At 38.3% G+C, this 19,924-nt stretch overlaps 1 protein-coding gene across 1 annotated transcript in view; it reads left to right on the forward strand.

Moving 5' to 3' along the window:
- Nucleotides 1–696: 696 nt before the first annotated feature.
- The window catches only part of Btla (B and T lymphocyte associated), a 28,180-nt gene continuing 8,952 nt past the window's right edge, over nucleotides 697–19,924 (forward strand). Inside the window, exons 1-3 of the mRNA XM_021185414.3 lie at nucleotides 697–978; nucleotides 14,808–15,128; nucleotides 18,467–18,502. Of these exons, the coding sequence (XP_021041073.1) occupies nucleotides 861–978; nucleotides 14,808–15,128; nucleotides 18,467–18,502 (475 nt within the window). The 5' untranslated portion in view covers nucleotides 697–860. The remainder of the gene's footprint in view (nucleotides 979–14,807; nucleotides 15,129–18,466; nucleotides 18,503–19,924) is intronic.

The following is a 19,924-nucleotide window of genomic DNA, read 5'->3' on the forward strand; positions in this document are numbered from 1 at the left end:
AGGCTAGTGATTAAAGGTGGGCTGCATGCCCACAGCCCCTCAGCAACCCTGAGCTATCCAATTTTGAACTTTTTCCATTTCTTACTTTACTGCTTCATCTCGACAACAACCACATAAAGCATGTGGAAAATGAAAGTTTCCTTTAATTGGCACTCAAGTGCTCATTTTGCTTAGAACTTTAATATTCATGTAGCCAGTACTAACGGCAAGCATGTATTCCGTTGATAGGCATCTACAGACTGAAGAAGGAGGCCCTTCCCTCTTCTGTTGATGAAATGCACCCTGTCAGTCATTTTCTCCATAACGTCAGATAAGTCTTCATTGGTCTCATGACAAGGGACATTCTCATCTTACTGTGCCATTATGGGAGCACGGGGGGGGGGGGGAGGGTTGTAAGATACATTACACTGATGAAGTATCATAATCACAAACTATAAAAAGGGGAAATATATGCTTACCATAGGTACTTTTCGTAAGAATTTCCTGACCCTGATTTGATCAGAATCTAAACCTAAAGGCTGTAACAATTTAGATCTTTTTTTTTTTAAGTTTAATTGTTCACTTTGAGAAAAACCTCAAGGTTATGCAAGAATGGTGGCAGAGCGGAAGCAAGGAGCCAGCTGCTTTGCACATCAGAGGGCTTGAAAGAGAACAGCAGGTCGCATCAGAAACAAAACCACAGCAGGGCCTCTTGCTCTCACAAATCCTTCGGACTACTCACACTGTCCTGTCCCAGCAGGTCTCCTGATTTGATTTTAATTAATTAATTTATTTTGGCCTAAGATGCTGCTAGTGTGAATAACGTGATCCAGCTCTGAAGATCTCTAGGGAGGAAGAGGAAGTTTGCCTTTACCTGACACATGCTGGGAATGAAGACAATGCCTGCCATGCTTGGGACTCCTCGGTTATTTAGGGAATTCTTCATCCTCCATCTGGGCCTCTGGAGCATCCTTTGTGAGAAAGCTACTAAGAGGAATGGTAAGGGACCTATTAAGAAAGCTGTTTTTCTTCCTCGGGGTTCCTGTCAGTGATAGTTGAGCTTGCTCTGTGGAGAGGGATGTTCATGTCCAGGGTATATATAGCTCAGAGTGATGAGTCCCTTTTGCTTCTTGAAAATGCTACAGGATGTGAGTGAAGTTAGGACATGCTACTAACCTGCCTACAGAGCAAAAACCGATCCATAGCTTGAGCTAAGTTTCCTAAAACCAGGTCCTGATGGTAAATGAAGAGATTTGAGCAGATGTTATAAATGTGTACGTACAGATTTGTCACTATTACAAAACTCTCTGTGGCTGCCGTGCTAACAGAAAAGACATGTTATGTGTCTTGGTATGAGATGTCAGCAGGATGTTGTAGTGCGTACTGGGGTGGGAAAGCTCTTGGATACTTGTGGTTATAGCTGTGGCCATGGTTACACTCAAATAATGTTCAATCTAAATAGGCTCCCTCCTTCTTTCTATGGGGTGTACTATGAGAATACTGTGGGCTGTGCTATGAGAGTACTCAGCAGGCTTCTCCATGTGAAGCTGAAGAGTAAATCATGAGTGCTTCTTTAGTTTGGCTGGACAGGATGATTCATGAATGGTTGCCAACTGAAAATAGGAAACAATTCTCCATAGTTTATGAAGACAAGGTCTGTAATGCTTGGGATCCTTGGGTTATTTATGGAACTCTTTCTGGCCAAACTTGCAATCCCTTCTTTATCTTGAAGGCTCTTGGTACTTTGAACCTGCACAAGAACCAGGTACTGTAGAGGGGAAAGGCCTATGAATGATGAGCAGAAGTTTCTTATTGCTCAGTTGATTCTGGGCTCAAAGACATTTTTAAGATATTATCTTCCACCATCACACGTGTAGCAACTGGGCACATTCGTGTTGAATTGAAAAATAGAACCACTGAGGTCCTGTGGAATGTCATCTTGAAATCTGGAACTGTGAAGTTTAGGATTTAGTGATCTGATGTCACGAGACCACCTAGCCAAGAGCAGAGTAGAACTTCTTCTCAGCCATTCAAGCCCTTGTTTATTATTACCCACCTCTGAAAGACAAGAGGAGTCAAATATTAATTCTATTTCATTCTAAGGGATCTCTTGTAGACTGGACTCTGTGAAACAAAGGAAATATTTTTAATTTCACAGCACAATTGGGGTTGTAATTCGAATTACATTCTTCTACCCAGTATGTTATAATCTGGTATTTATTCCGCACAGAAACTTGGTTATCAGGTGGGAGTATTTACTCCCTCTGCTGCTTACATTATGAACTCAGTTAAGTTTCTTCTCCTTTCTTAGTTTTCCTTTCTTCATTAAAAAATATATAATTATACCTAGCAGTTGGCCTTTTCTTATACCTATAGTGCCTAGCTATGGTAAGCGGATGCAATTAAAGCTTGATAATGGATGTTAATGGTGACCTTTGCCAATAGTTTTTTTTCCTTTAGTACCTTTGATAAAATCCAATTAAATGAGAACTTAGGTTTAACATTAATACCTTAAGTAGATCTAGTTTTAAAAATCGCCAAATGCTATAGATATTTATGAAGTAAGATTATAATGCAGGCATACATTGTAGAATGTTTAAATCAATTGAACTAACTTGCCTATGACCTTACATACTTATCATTTTAAATTTACCAGATCTTAATTTAAAAATAATTAGCTGTAGTCACTGTGTTTTGACTAGAACATTTTACTTATGTCTAGCTCTGACTTCATGCTTTGGTATTAATGTCTCACTAATACTTGCTTCAAATAATTAATATTTTGTTGGAAATTTTTATCCCCAAACATAATAAATCAATACATAGAGAAAATGAAATGGAAAGATTTAGATAAGCACAGGCCAGGTGCCTTATTCAGCAGTTTTTATGGTGGATTACAATGTTGCTCGTATTAAATTACTAACATAGACTGGGTGTTGATAGGATGGCTCAGTGGGCAGAGGTGCTTACTGCCAAATCTGATAACTTGTGTTCAATCCCTAGGACCCACATGGTAGAGGGAGAAAGCCTAACCTTGAATCTTGAAAGTTATTAATATTCTCTCTAATCCCTGTACATGTGAATCCCCCCCAGACACACACACACACACACATACACACACACACACACTCCGGTGCACATGCACACATACACATGTGCATATACACATTAAATAAATGTAATAAAATATATTTTAAAATAATATAGGTCGAGAAAGGAACATTTGGTGAGTTTTGGAAGGGTGGTTCAGTGAAAGAGCACTTACTTAACATACATGAGGGCTTAGACTATCCTCAGCACCCCGCTGTCCCCTCCCTTCAAAAGAAGAATGAAAAAAGTAATCTTTTGTAAAAATGTATTCTTCTGGACAAAACCGATAGTGAATACATTCCTTAAAATTATACTAATGACATAAATAGCCTTTATAGTCTGAAGAAGTCCTAAGACTTTCAGAAACTATGGAATTCTTTACAACACTCTATTTTCAACTTATTTCCCACCGTTATAGTAATATGAAATTCTCAGGAGGTGGGCTTTTGTGTTTCTCAAGGGTGGGAAAATACAGAGAAAAACTCCCCTAGTTTCAAGAACATCATTTCTCTCCTGATTGAAGTAGAGTAGAAATCACTGCTCCTCAGGATGCCTGAAAGATGAAAATCAAGTTGAGCTGGTAGGTCTCGTTAACATTTTTTTTCTTTTCCCTAATTGCCATGTTCATCTAATGAACAACCTGGAGTTCACATCCATCACAAATAGTCCACAGTTCCCAAGTCATCAATAGGAGAAACCGAGGTGTTCAACTCTGAGCTGGATGGGAGTGGCTCATTTCATTTTCATTTGTAATACTAGAAAAGGAAAGTGAACACTGGGGAACAATGGGTGAATTTTTAACCACAGAGGTAGAGTCAACCATATCTGGGGCTTGAGATCCAGTGAAGCTCAGTGAAGTCTGCCATCTCTGTAGCAGACTGTATTGGGGATGTGAGAAAATCAATTGGAAGTGAAAGTGGACTTCCCTGCACCTTTCTTTCTCTTTTTCTTTTTTCTTTCTTTTTTCCTTATTAGATATTTTCTTTATTTACATTTCAAATGTTATCCCCTTTCCTAGTTTCCCCTCCGAAAATACCCTATCCCCTCCCTCCTCCCCCTGCTCACCAACCCACCCACTCCTGACGCTGCTTCTTAGCCCTGGCATTCCCCTACACTGAGGCATAGAGCCTTCACAGGACCAAGGGCCTCTCCTCCCATTGATGACCGTCTAGGCCATCCTCTGCTACATATGCAGCTAGAGCCATGAGTCCCACCATGTGTACTCTTTGGTTGATGGTTTAGTCCCAGGTAGCTCTGGGGGTACTGGTTAGTTCATATTGTTGTTCATCCTATGCCCTGCACCTTTCTGACTTAACATACTCTTACTGAACATCACAAGGAAACACCTTTTGACACTTAGAAAAACTCATGCTGGTTTCTGATAGAATGTGAGAGCAGCTCACCAGTTCTACTGTCAACAGCTGTTAAGGCTGGCTTCCCTTCCTGAAAGCTTTGTGATCAAGGTAGAGAGGTCCTGCCATCTATGGAAGTCAAAACCCACTTGTAACAGGTAGCCAGTGTTCCCCTGACCAGAAGTATTCTATAGCTTATCAGTATGAATCATCATTCCTTGGATTCACTAAACTGTTCAAACCCTTCTGTTATTCACTGGAGACATTTATATATTAACTACCAAACTAACAGCCAGAACCTCACCCCTTGACACATACAATGGACGAGGAATTCCATGAGGTGGGATGAATGTGAAGCCTTTGACCTGGGTTGCAAAGGCAATGAACAATAGGGTAGAAACATAAAGAGACACCTGTCACCTTGTAGACGCATAATGAAGTATCAAGAGCCAACATTAAAACAGCCAAAGACAAAGCCTTTTAGTTTGTAGTTTTGGCTATGTCAATCAAGCCTTGTTGGTCAGTGTAATTCTATAACATTTTTATTTATATAAAGGAATTACAGCATGTCCCTTTTCCATCTCTATTAATTGTTTGCCTATCACAGATCCCATTTATTACACACCACTGTTAATTCCATGAAAGTAATTAGGATTAATTTTTCAGAACAGAGGTACTTGGGGAAGACGTTTGAATTTCTATTTTGTCCCTGGCATTCACTGGCTTTATAGCTTTTGACAATTACTTATGTGTCAGTTTTATAAATCTATATTATTATGAAAATTGCAATACCTGGATTTCTAAGTATAATCTGAGTGTAGTGATAAGAACTTTTTCTACATATTCTCATTCACAATAAGCCTTTGAATCACAGCCTGCGCCTTGGAGTAAGCAGTGGACCTGGGTTCAGATTCTAGTTCCAAATCTTTCTCCCAATACATGGTGACCTACGGCTGGTGGCTTATTTGTTCTCAGATTCAGTGTACTCAACTTAAATAAAAAGACAGTGCTGGTAACTACCTTATAAAATCATTGTATGATATATTGAAATAATATATGTATGATTTCCTAATTAGGATCAGTCAACTTGTAAATTGTCAAATTTTACAATGGTGCAAAAGTGATAGGAATTCAGTAGAAGATACACTTCAAAATTTTGATATCTTCCAGGCTAACAGTATATGCTATGGACAGTCTTTTGCAATTCTGTGTAGCCCTACTCAACTGTGCAATCGCTAAGATAAACATGATAGTATACCATGTCGCAAGCATTTTTTTTTTGGTTAACTATATTCTAAAATTCCATGAGGTAACACACTTAATTATAAAATAGGCTTTATATTGGTTTATTTTGACTTACTGTAGGCTAATTTGTTTTGAATAAGTTTAAGGCAGGATAGATTAATATATGGTGCTTGATAGGCTAGGTTTGCCAAATGCAATTTGACTTAAAGTAATTTTTAAAAATTATGATAAGTTTATCAGGATGTGATTTTACAATAATTCAAAGATCACTTGTAACTATGATGCCCCAAAGGGCTTACCACATAGTAAGAACTTCAGAATTACTAGTCATCTCTCCATTTGCCTGCTTTTGTGCTAAACCTGAGAGGTGTGTATGGCACTTTGATAAGAGAGATTTGGAGGGGGGGTAACTAGTTATGAGTAAGTTAGATGAGGTTCTGGAATTATCTGCTATACTGCCTGGTTTTGTGTGTCAACTTGACAGAAGCTGGAGTTATCACAGAGAAAGGACCCTCCCTTGAGGAAATGCCTCTATGAGATCCAGCTGTCAGGCATTTTCTCAATTAGTGATCAAGGGCAGGAGGGCCCATTGTGGGTGATGCCATCCCTAGGCTGGTAGTCCTGGGTTCTATAAGAAAGCAAGCTTAGCAAGCCAGGGGAAGCAAACCAGTAAGAAACATCCCTCCATGGCCTCTGTATCAGTTCCTGCCTCCAGGTTCCTACCCTGTGTGAGTTCCTGTCTTGACTCTCTTTGGTGATGAACAGTAATGTGGAAGTGTAAGTGGAATAAACCCTTTCTTCCCCAACTAGCTTCTTGGTCATGATGTTTTGTGCAGGAATAGAAACCCTGACTAAGGCATCTGCCAAACATGGCTTAAATTGTTCTCTGGGTGACTTCTCAAGATCTCTGCTTGTTCCACTTTAAATATCTCTAGGAGAGAAAATATCATGGTATTTTAAACCCCCAAAGTTTCAAAATCATTGGTAAAAATAAGAGATGTCTAGCTTAATGTCTCTGATAATCATATACAACTAAATTTAAGAGGTAGTCTTTAAATTCTTTTCCAAAATGTCATAGTAACTATAAGAAATTCTAGACCTAGAAGAAACCATGTTGGAAAAAAAAAAAAAAAAAAAACACCATCTGAGAGCAAATTCAAATGTTTCATATATGACTATAGAGATGTATATGCTTTAAGTAGAAAATAATAAATGATTATGAAAATCCTTCCAATTTTCTTGTTTCGTGGTCTCTGCTGTATTTTAAGTTGTGTTGTTATGAGTTCATACCATGTGTTTCACCTGGAGTTACTTCTGTCCAGGTTCATCTGAGAGCAGACTCAGCTTTCATTGATTTCTTTAGCCTGTACACCAAAACACAAGGTTTCTTTCAACAGTGAGTCTTTCACCATTGCAGTTCTGATTTACACACACACACACACACACACACACACACACACACAGACACACACACACACAGACACACACACACACACACACACACACACACACACACACTTCTCTAGGTATTCCTAGAATTTCTGGGAATATCGAACTTATAGAATGGGCTCATTTACTGTAAAGTAATACATTTTACCAAAATGGCACAACATTAAATGAGTGGTTTTTGAAAGGAGTGCAGATGCCCCAGTACCCTCTAAAGTTACTGTCTTTCTAATTTTGTTACTGTGACGGTTAGCATATGATTAAAAAAGTGATAGATGATGACTCGATTTTCTGACATAGTGCCTATAATTTTCTCAAGTGTCTTCCCTGATATCCTGGGATTGTTCATGTGCAATTACAAGGCTGTTCATAGACTAGTCTGGGATGGGTGTAGGCCACTAACTCAAAGGACTTCTACATGCCATTTTTCTAGAGAAGATGCAGCTCTTTTCCTTCCTCGGTGAGTGTCATCTCTGCCCTTCACTATCCTTACCCTTGAAGGTAAACAGACTATATTATTGAATGTTATCTAGAGACCAACTCCTCTCTCCTGGCTATGAAGATTTTTCTACATTTCTAGCTTCTCTAGCATGTTTCTGAAGCTTTTCTTTGTTGTTTATGTATCACAATATCTCCTGATAGGAGCTAAAGGGATTGATTCTGGCTAGATAATAAAAGTATTAATGCGTCATTGATAATAATTTTATTTTTCTAAAATAGTTTACATTTCTATGTTCATCTCTAGCATTGTAAATCAAATTAATCTTTATTCATTTTTTTCATTGATTTCGCTCAACGAAACCATTTTTGAAATTTCTATTTGTAAGAATTTTTCAATGGGAGGTTAGTGACTTTCAGTTGGGATTTGCTTTACAATAATAACTGTAATCAAGGCAATGTAGTTGGAGCTATCACAGAATAACATAAGGTATTTTTAAGGAGTGCCCATGGTATTAACTGTAAGGCCAAGAGGACTAGATTCTCTAGGAGTGGGCTTGGGCTCAGATTGCTCTTTCATGACATCTTTCTTGAGCAACTCAACCAGAGGTGTTTCCCCTTCTTGAGGATCTGAAAGATAGGAGATTATGTCATGTATAAGGTTAATTGTAAAATTCTGTTAGAAACCATCACATTCTTACATAATCATAGGCAATGGGATGTCCACACCTTTAGAGTATGGACAGTAAGAAGGTACAGTATCCATACTATCTACTGTCACCTATCACAATGTATTAGAAGTGATGAACAACGTCCATGTTAAAGCATTCTCCACAAGAATATTTTTTGGTTTAAGTTCTAACTAATTAATATGTTATTACTGAGGTTCAATAATATGTATGTAATTTATAAATTAATATGTTTGTAATATTTATCTTCCACAGAAATTTTACTTTACATGAAAGTTAACTCATAGACCTGCCCAGACAGGAGAGCTGGCCCTGAGCACATGTGAATTCAACTTCTTGTGCTCAGAATCACTTGAGTTTGATTTTGGCCAGTGTTCCCACATTGTCTGTGATAATACATATTCCTATAATGGTTTTGTTTCTTGACTTTATTTTAACATTTCTGATCATTTTATTGTTTGTTTTCTATTGTGATTTCTGAAAGTGTATTTTTCATATGGAGATAGCAGTTGTTCAAAATAATGCAGCCCAGACTTCACATTTGCTACGCTACCTGGTTATGAATCTCTGTATACAGTTCATGTAGAATAGAACACAGAAATAACTTTTGGGAGCCCTTTAAAGAGACTTCTCTATTTCTAGAGGCTCACAAAGAGGTGTATTGGCATATGATATCCTAAGGGTGGCAGCTAATTTTTTTTGTCTTAATGTACATGTCTTTATTTTTTAACATTTAAAATTCTCTATCAGATATAAATGTTTGAGAAAAGCAGCAGGAACAGTAATACCAAAGATAGAGTGAGGAGGAGTTGGCAGATAAGTCAGAGGTAAAAACAGTTGTGATTATGCCCTCTTCAGAAAATATTTGCTTGAAAGAAACACTGCAGTCAAGTGTAGCTGAATGCGTCTTGAGTGTCACACAGTTGACTGGCATATTTTGAGGCAGATACAAAGGAATAGTCATGTATTCCTTGTCAATGTGCTTGCCAGATAGAAAATCAGAACTGTGACATCTGACTTGGGGGATTATTCTTGACCCACTAATGCCAGTTATCGGCTTTGAAGGTAATAATAAAAAAAAAAAGCACCTTATTTGTACACAGAAGGGGGTTGATCTTGATTTCTAATATGGTAAAAATCATTCCTCTTCTGTGCATTTTGACACTCAAGAAAAAATTCTGTGCCAGCTGATGTGATGGTCAGTCACCCTTATCCTGTGGAAAAGAATAGAAGCCACCATGTTTCCATCATCCCGTTCCTGGTCAGTGACGTAGTCAGGGCTGGTCACTACCTCTTCCCTGCATGTAATTCATGAGCTCCTCTCGAGTGTGTAGTCACAGAACACTCACACGAACAGTATGTTCAACTGTGCTATTAGCATGAGGTAGCAGTTCTCTGCCTGAGTGGGAAGGCAATCCATCAGAATATGGACAGAGAAACGGAGGATCAATCAGATTAAATGTCCCAAGTAGACACACTGCGCTGTCATTGGAAATGGCTATGTTAAGTAAATGTTCCCATTTTTCACCAATTTCATGCCTTTTGTATGTCTGCCCAAGTTGAACTTCACATTTTTTCCTCCGTGGCTAGAAAAAGTTTCAGTGTCCCCCAGTTGCGCTTCTCCTATTCATTCTGAAATAACCAAGGAGCTCTGTCACTTCCAGAAAATTGCAGCCCTGCTGTGCCTCTGTTCCCTGAACAGCTGTGAGGCTTTTGATCTAACAGAAAGCCCCTTGCCTTTCCACTTCCTCAGCCTCCAGTATCTCCCCTGTCTCTGCTCTGATGGTCAAGGGTGGTTCATTCACCAAAGGGCAGCCCCGCCTTCCAGCAAAGCATCATCCCCCAGCAGCCCATGCCAACTGCTTTGTACCCAGGGCCAGTGGGATTCTCCCACCCTTGAGCATGTTTCTTTTCCATATGAAGGCAAATTCCACAGAGGCAGACCTCATTCTCAATCCCTAGAGCCTCTAACAATGAGTCTATGAGACTCCATTGTACCTTGTTTTCAAGCTCAGATACATTTGAAGGGAACAGAGTACTACATCATAGAATGACTTAGAAAAAGTACTTCTCATGACATATTTGTTTCATGAATTGAGCAGTAAGCTCACTAAGGACGATGGCTATTTGTCCACAGCCACCTCATTGTTCAAATGTACTCATGAAAATGAAAAAGGATCTGAGCTGGCTGAGCTCTCTTAACCTGAGAGAGGAACTGACTTTGGAGACAGGGTTTCACTTGGCCTTTCCACCCTTGGCTTCCTTGCCTTTTGCCATAAATCTGACCACAGCAGGGATTGTATTGTTAGGTGCTTCCTTTTGGTCAGCAGCCTTGCCCTTTCTCTTCAAGTTTTTGAAAACCTCATCCTCATAACTTACCTTTTAACTTGCTTTCATGTTTATTCTAGAAAATCTGAGGCAACTCAACTATGAAGTCTTAAACTGACGTTGTCTGAGAATCCAATATAGTTTGAAATAAGTCAGTAATCAGAGATGCTATAGGTTCTCTGCAGGCTCCTAGTCTCCACATGACTCCTGAAAATTCAATCAAATTTCAGTTATTCTATGCAAGAGTTGATGAGATCTGGGCAAAAGTTACAGTGAGGATTTATTAAGTGTTAAGAAGTATTTAAAGTAAGGCCTCGAGCATTCTTCATTTTTAATGGAGCTTTGACTGTAACTTCATTTAGGCATCATTATAGCCCATAATTCCATAAATCTCTTCCGAAAAAGTACTGAAGGATGGAAGTTAGTGAGGAGGCAGAATAAGTTTGTTGGCATGTAAAGAATAGTTCAATACCAGGAAAAGGCAGGGTGTAGTGGCACATGCCTTTAATCCCAGCACCTAGCAGCAGAGGCAAGTGGATCTCTGTGAGTTTGAAGTCAGTCTGGTCTATATAGTGAATTCCAGGATGGCCACAACAAAAAACAACCGAACAACAACAACAACAACAAAAAACAAGAAAAAAATCACAAAGGTGGAAGAAAGAACGTGAAATACCTTAAGACCCTGTGCTTAGCCTTATGTTTAATATAAAAGGAAAAGGATGAAAGTGCCATGACATACTTAATAAAAAGGGATCTTCACTTGTGTTGCTTCTTGTGTGTCTCCAGCTGAGGGAATCCAATCCAGTAATTTCTAGATGCCTTAGATATACAAGTTATATGATGTGACTGATGCCCAGTGGCTTCTAACGTTGTTATGAGCATGCCTTTCCCCCCAGTCCTCTTAAGGGTGGATCTCCAAAGGGACAATGCAGTCCTTCAGTTGTGAGAATGAACTCTTACAGGAGACTGCATCCTGAGCAACCAAACCTTGAGCCTTTGAAGCCAGTCTCTCTTTTGAAGTAGCAATGCTGGTAGAATCTTTTGTAGACCAAATTGCATACTTGTTTCAAGAAAGGGGTATGATTAAACATAATTTTAAGTTTTATACTTTTTGTTGTTCATATAACATAATTATAGGTTAATTATCAAATAATAATGACACTGTAAGAGCTATGTGTAAAGTGAGGTAAATTTGGCATCTTATATTGTCTATCTTTTCTGCTTAAAGAAAACCTGTTTTTCTTTTTTCTTTTTTTAAAGATATAAAGCTATTTTTTATTTAAAATTTTTTTCATACACTTTTTTTTCTGAGAAGGATTAGGGTAGGGAAAAGTATAGTCAATATTATTATTATTGACTACTCCCTCCCCTAGTTTGAACTCCTTTCTCCTCTTTTTAATGGGGATAAGTAAACAAAAATGTAATTAAAAGTCAAAAAGAAAGTCAAAGATTAAAACCTTGAGTGAAGTTCCATGGGTTCATGGAGAAAACCTGTTTTTCATGTGTGTTGGCTTCAGGTTTACTTTATGTGTTCTATTACAAGGTAGAGGAGAATAAGTTAATGATAAGAATATTAATTTGTAACCTAATGATAGTAGAGCTTATTCAATGCTTTTGAATTTAAATTGCTTTTGAATGTTATATGTTGGTTTTTGTTTGTATTTGATTTTTGTTTGTTTTGGATTTTTTTTTAAGACAGTGTCTTGCTATATAGCACAGGTTGGCCTGAAAATTGCCATGTGATTCAGGCTGTCTTAAAATGAGCAATAATTCATCTGCTCCAGCCTCTGAAGTACTAGTATTAGACATATGAACAACTACTCCTGGCTTGTGCAGCTGTTTTTATAAACTGTCGGCAGTTACCAACTCAAGGTTTATAAGTCATTGGGATTCACATTTCCAGGAGAAAAGCTTGCTTCACCTAAACAAAAGGAGGTTTATTTCCAAAATATCTGTCTGGGATGCAGAGATTTCTAAAGAGGTCAGGTGCTGTTTCTCTTTCTGCTCTGTAAAGTATACAAACATGGGCTGTCATCAAAGCATGTCCTACCTTGTGAAAGTTATCCTAATTATATCCTGAGGATAGTTATCCTCAGACAGATTCATAGAGAATATTGCAAGACAGTATTAAGGCCATCACCAAGAGAATGCTTATTATATATACTACCAAATCATCTGAAAATAATACTTTCTTTTTAAGATTTATTTATTTATTATATGTAAGTACACTGTAGTAACCGGAAGAGGGCATCCCATCTCATTACAGATGGTTGTGAGCCACCGTGTGGTTACTGGGATTTGAACTCTGGGCCTTCGGAAGAGCAGCCAGTGCTCTTAACCACTAAGCCATCTCTCCAGCCCCAGTAATGATACATTCACTTCGTCCTTTCCAATTTGTATTCCCTTGATCTCCTTCAGTTGTCTTATTGTTCTTGCCAAAACTTCAAGTACTAGATTGAATAGATATGGAGACAGTGGAGCAGTCTTGTCTTGTTCCTGATTTTAGTGGAATGTTTTACCTTTCTCTTCCTTTAATTTGATGTTGGCTATAGACTTGCTGTAGATTGCCAGGCAAAGCTTCCAGTGGTGAGACTGGGACACAATCCACCCACAAAACCTTCGACCTATAATCAACCTGTATGCAAGATGTACTAGGCCAATATCAGAACTTAAAGGAGTTCTGATATTAGTCTAACTTGAGGGGTGAGTTAACCATACCATGAGAGGGAGCCCATCCTGCATGGTGAGGAACTGGAGGATAAATAACCCAGAGATATAGAGTAGAATAATGAGCTACCCCCTCCCCAAACAAAACAAAACAAATCAACACAAATCAGTAAATGATTCTTAATGATATTCTGCTATTCTGATCAGTGCCTAGCCCAATTGTCATGGGAGAGGTTTCCTCCAGCAGCTGATAAGAGCAGATGCAAAGACCCACAGTTCAACATTTGGCAGAGCTTAGTGATCTCCTTAGAAGAAGGAGAGGAAGGATTATAGGAACCAGAGGGGTCAAGGACACCAGGAGAACAATGACCTACAGAATCAACTAAACAGGGCTCACAGAGAATGAAGAGGAAATCACCAGGCCTGCATGGGTCTGTGCTAGGTCCTTTGCATATATATTATAATTGTTTAGCTCGGGGATTTTTGTTGGGCTACTAACACTGGAAGTGAGGATGTCTCTGACCCTTTTGCCTGTCCTTGGGGCCCGTTTTGTCCTAAGGAGTTGCCTCATTCAGCCTTGATATAAGGGTTTGTTCTTAGTCTTATTGTATCTTGCTATGCATATGGCCTGCTCCTTTCTGAAGGGAGAGGGAGGAGGAGTGAATCTGGGGGTGAGGGAGGGGCGGGAGAAGGAGTGGAGGGAGGGGAAAATGTGGTCAGGATATAGGAGAGAAGAATAAAGAAAGAAAATTAAACAATCAATTCCAAATAAAACAAAGCTAAAAAAAGAAAAGGAAAGGAAAGAAAGAAAAAAAGGAAGGAAGGAAGGAAGGAAGGAAGGAAGGAAGGAAGGAAGGAAGGAAGGAAGAAAGAAAGAAAGAAAGAAAGAAAGAAAGAAAGAAAGAAAGAAAGAAAGAAAGAAAGAAAAGAAAAGAAAAACACAGGAAGAAAATTACTAATATCAAGTATTGTTGAAATAATCCTGATTTCACTTAGTGGACTGTAGGAGTGCTGGTATTAGAAAATGTGATTACTAGCTAAGAAGTAATACAAACAATACAGCGCTAGTAAGTTATACAGCAACGACCTCATTAAGACTTTAAAGTCTCAATTTTCTTAATTAATAGCATATAATCATGGGTATTTTCTTTAGCATTTCAACATCATCTGTAAAATAGGATTTATGATAATATATTGTGGGAAAGCATTAAATTGTTTGTTTGTTTGTTTGTTTGTTTGTTTGAGGCAGTGCTTCTCTTTGTATCCCTGGCTGTCCTAGAACTCACTCTGTAGATCAGGCTGGCCTTGAACTCAGAGATCTGCCTGCCTCTGCTTCCAGAGATCTTGAATTAAAGGCATTCGCCACCATCACCCAGTAAAATTATTTTTTAAGGCAAGCATTTATTATGTGACAGTTGTGTACCACACTGGAATACTGAAGGTAAAGTATAGTTAAGAAAATTGAAGCAAATTATAGAATTAAACATGAGAAAAACTTTAGTGAAAATTATTGCAATGATATCTATGGTCCTTCTAAGAGTGAACACTGATTCCAGTTTTGTTTTTGTTTTAGATGAAGAGTGTGCAGTGCAACTTACTATTACGAGGAATTCCAAACACTCTGCCTGGACAGGAGAGTTATTTAAAATTGAATGTCCTGTGAAATACTGTGTTCATAGACCTAATGTGACTTGGTGTAAGCACAATGGAACAATCTGTGTACCCCTTGAGGTTAGCCCTCAGCTATACACTAATTGGGAAGAAAATCAATCAGTTCCGGTTTTTGTTCTCCATTTTAAACCAATACATCTCAGTGATAACGGGTCGTATAGCTGTTCTACAAACTTCAATTCTCAAGTTATTAATAGCCATTCAGTAACCATCTATGTGACAGGTAAGTGATCTACCCCAGACCATCTATAGCTTTTTATTTTTATCATATTTTTCTGTGAAAGAGATAATTCAGACTTTTAGGTGCTTCAGTTAGAAGTTGGAACACTTGTGTCACACCCACAGTCCACCACATCCCCCCCCAGATCAGAACAGTCACAAGCACATAAAATAGGGGAGAAAACTGTGAAGCCAAGAACAGTAGAGGAAAAATAATGGAAGTCACTAGTCTCTTGGGAGAAAGGTTTACTTGTGTAACCCTGTCTGTCCTGGAACTCACTTTGTAGACCAGGCTAGCCTTGAATTCACAGAGATCTGTCTACCGCTGCCTCCTGAGTGCTTGGATTAAAAGCACGTATCAACATAACCAGATGAAGTTACTGACTGTTCTGTAGAGATTAAAACATTTATTTGACAAGTTCAAAAATAGATCACAAGTATTATTTTCTTTTTTGAACTCATTTTTTTTTCTGTTGTTGACTTTTGTTGATGAGAGTTTGTAGAAGTTATGTTTGGATGCTCTGATGGGCACACACTTTTGAAAGTGCTGACTCATACTTTGCCCACAGGACTAAGAACATACAAATGAGTGTGTGTTTTGATTCCTTGTTGAGTTCTAGGGAATAGGCAGAGTTTCCACGTCCTCCCATTCCCCGAGTTTTTCAATTGGTTCTAGGAGCAAAGACAAGAAGGGCAGGCAGTAAGCTGGGAACACTCAAGGCGAACAAAACCTAGACGAGTAAAAATGAAAAGGCAGGAATGATAGAGAGTAACGAACAGTCAGTTTATGGACATCTATCTCCAATACTATACTCCCTGCTGAGAAGCTGGTTCCCTAAAGAGTGGAAACTTCCATTCATCACTGAGCTGGAAGCTCCAACCAGAAAAATCTGACAAGACTAAGAAATAAAAGGTACTGAAAATGGAATGGGAGTAAAAGAATCTCTTTTCATGGATGAAATGACCTTATATTTAGAAGAAAATGTATAAACGTCCATAAAAGTACTAACGTTAATATATGAGTTCAATTTTAGGAACATGTATTAACACATAAGAACTAATGGGCTCTACATGCTAGCAATGGATAATCTGAAAAGGTTGTTAAGAAAACAATTCCACTTATAACAGATCAAAAAGTACAAGGTACTTATAAGCAACAGACTTGTAGACAGAACCAAGAAAGCATGAATTAACAAAGAAATTAAGGAAGATATAAAAATATCCTATTGTCATCAGTTTCGAAGACTTAACTATTATGGAGATGACAGTCCCCAAAATCCAACATCATCTTCATCAACTCATACTTCTGAAACCTTTTAAAAGAGATGTAAGAGCTAATTCTAGAATTCACATCATATTGTAATAGACCAGAGCAGCCAAAATAAACTTGATAAAGATGGGAATTGGAAGAGCTCTCTATTTCAAAACTTATTATTAAAATACAGCTACTTAAATACTGTGGTGAGATCAACATGGTAGAATTGATAGTCTAGCATAAAACTCTGTATATGATTTGAATTGATTTTTTACATTATTTTTATTTTCTGTCTATGGGTGTTTTAGCCAGCATATATGTCTGTGTACCATGTATATACCTGGTTCCAGTGAGACTGGAGTTACAGATGGTTTGGATCTTCAAGTGCGTTCTTAGAATTGGACCTGGGTCCTCTGGAAGAACAGACCATGCTCTTAATCACTGAGCCGTCTCTATAGCCCCTCAGTTACATTTTTTGTTTATTTTTGTTTTGCTTTGTTTGTGTTTTGAGACAGGGTTTCAGTATGTAGCCTTGGCTGGCCTAAAGTCAGGTTGACTATGCTGGACTTTAGCCCTACTTTCAATTGCCTCATCTGTGTACGTGTATACTCATGTGCACATGTATGTGTCTGTACCCATGTGTATACAGAGGCCAGAGGTTGACATCTGATGTAATCCTCACTTGTTCTTCCCCTTACTTTTTTGAGACATGGTATCTCAGTGAACTTGGGACTCAACTGAATAGTTCGGCTGGCTAGTGATCGCCCACGATGCTCCTGTCGGGGCTTCCTTGGCACTGGATTAGAGACAGGAGCGGTCCTGTTCTGTCTTTACATGGATCCTGAAGATTCAATGCACACACTTCAAGATCATACATGTGATTCATCTCCTCAGGCCCAACCTTGTCTCATGTCTATCATCATTCTTTCTACACCATTGTCATCCATTTCAGAAAATTCATTGTTTTTCAGAATATCCATTTTTATATCTTTCACAGCTATACTTTTCCTTTCAAGCCCAGCTTATTGCCCAAGTTCTCCAGGAAGCTTCCAGGCTTATCTTCCATGTAGTATAAGTTATACTGCAGTCTGTTGATTTGCTTACTGTTTAAGGTCATTTATCACACATTTCCTTTCCCCATTGCATTATATAAAAATCTGTCAAATTCCATAAAAGGTTACAGAGCCTTACAAAATAGAAATCATGTCTCACTTTTTGGGGGGTTGTTTTTCTTTAGTAGAAGTGAAGTAATTTCTTTTTAGAATTAGTTTAAATTTTAGCTGAATATGTAGAATCCTTTAGGGAAACAGTGATTACCAGGAAAGAGTAAAAATATTCATTTTATTTCTGAACCTGAGAGTGCTAATGGAACTGCTTATGGAGTAAGGAAAGAAATATGTCCTGGAACTATGGCTTTGCTTGTCATTGGTACATTTTGGAGATATGATATATGTATTTTGGTTTTTTACCCCCTTGAAATCTCTTTCTGAGGTGATATTAGGAATGTTTCTGTTTTTGCATATGTCTCATACTCATATGCAAATAAGAATATATACATGTGTACATTATATGTTTTATATATATATATATGTATATATATATATATATATATATATATATATATATATGAATTTTTTTTCTGTGCTTCTCACTTGTCCCAGGACAGTTTCTGATCAGTGGTAGAGGGTGCAGGGAGATGAGTGTTGATTGAGAAGGTAGGAGAGCTATCATCTTTGTTTCAGAATCTGTACCTGGAATGTCACCCAGGGCATCTTTTCCCTATGGCCATCCACACTCTCTTAGAGCACTTGCTGGTGGCATTTTATGTTATATTGTAGGTGTCAGAGATCACACATGGTCTGTTTGTCTTTATGTTTAAAGAACGAGGAATAGAGGACCAAGGAAGTCAGATGAAGGTGAAGATTTGTGAATTATTCAAGCTCAACTTGGCCTCGATGGTTGGATTCTCTGTTGATGTGCCAATACTAGAGTCCTTTCTCATTAGCTCTGTCTTTAGAGGTAACTTTGAGAACCACCTCTGTGTTTTCTCAAGCCATTTTAATATTTAATCTTGTTTTCTATTTCAGAAAGGACTCAAAACTATTCAGAACACCCACTAATAAGTAAGTATCAAATCAATCAAAATTAACAAGATAAATAATGGGAATAAGGTCTTCTTAAATGAGTTTGTTTGTATTAGATTATTATATTATTGTCTGCCATCCAACTGCCTGCCCCAAGACAACTGTGTGTGCCTTTGGCTACTTGCCAACCTAAAGAGCAGCTGCAGTACATTTGCCACCATTCTGTGTCACTAAACTATATGCCCATTGTATCCTCCCCACTTCCCCTCATTGTTTTTACCCTCAAAGAACAGATCTAGGGGGAAAATCACTCATGTAATCCAATACTTTCCTTCACTGCTTTTGATACTGTGTTAATGGGGACCCCCAAATGAAAAAGTACATCTTACATCTTAACTCAGAATCCACGCACATAAAAAGCAGTTTCACAAAATCCACAGATAGTTGAGTTGCTTGATTGCTGTGCTGTGGTGATGGAGGGGTATCCTGTGTGATTCAAGAAGTTTGGCAAGCTCCTGGGCTCTCTTCACTAGATGTAGATCATCTCCCACCTTGTGATACCAGAAATGTCTCCAGAAACTACCACATTTCTAGGGGATGAGAAAATTTTATGGTTGAGAACCCCTTCAGTGGCCTATATTATGCATTCAGATTTTTTTTTCAGTTTACTTTATATCATTTAAAAACCACTATCTTGGGCTGGAGAGATGGTTCAGTGGTTTAGAGCACTGACTGCTCTTCCAGAGGTCCTGAGTTCAAATCCCAGAAACCACATGGTGACTTACAACCATATGTAATAAAATCTGATGCCCTCTTCTGGTGTGTCTGAAGACAGCGACAGTGTACTTATGTATAATAATGAATAAATCTTTAAAAACAAAACAAAACAAAACATCTATCTTTGATGCACTGAGTTGTAGATAAAAAAAACTCCCAAGTTTCAGTCATCCTTGATCGTACTGTGGCCTGGTGACTGTTAACACTGATAGGCGGAAATGAGCACTGACTGGATGTCAAGCAAAGCATCCTTGGTAGAAATGGAAGTATTTGCTGTTTGGAGGTAACAGCTTATGAGAGGAAACCAAAGCACAGCATCAGAAAGCTGCCTGATGTGGGTCCTACCACCATCCACAAACTATCTGACTTAGAGCAGCTTTTGGAACAGTAACATTCTTCTCGAGTTATAAAACTGCATAAAAAAAATGGCTTCCTAAGGTACTGAAATAAACATATAAACAAAGTGGCCTGGCAGATCGATCAGTTTGTTAGAACTGTCATGGAGATCCTTCTACAAATGACTCATCCAAGAAGAATGTGAGACCATGACAAAAGATTAAAAATAGTAGGTTGAGGGTCCTGGGACCACCAAAGGAGAAATTAGGGCTTAGCCTGCACATTCCATCTGTTGAATCACAACAATACAAGGGGTGTTGCCAACTCTAATGTTTCTCAGACTTTTTA

The sequence above is a fragment of the Mus caroli genome, unplaced genomic scaffold (genome assembly GCF_978045245.1).
Source record: "Mus caroli unplaced genomic scaffold, Mus_caroli_1 scaffold_17, whole genome shotgun sequence".
Lineage (NCBI taxonomy): Eukaryota > Metazoa > Chordata > Mammalia > Rodentia > Muridae > Mus > Mus caroli.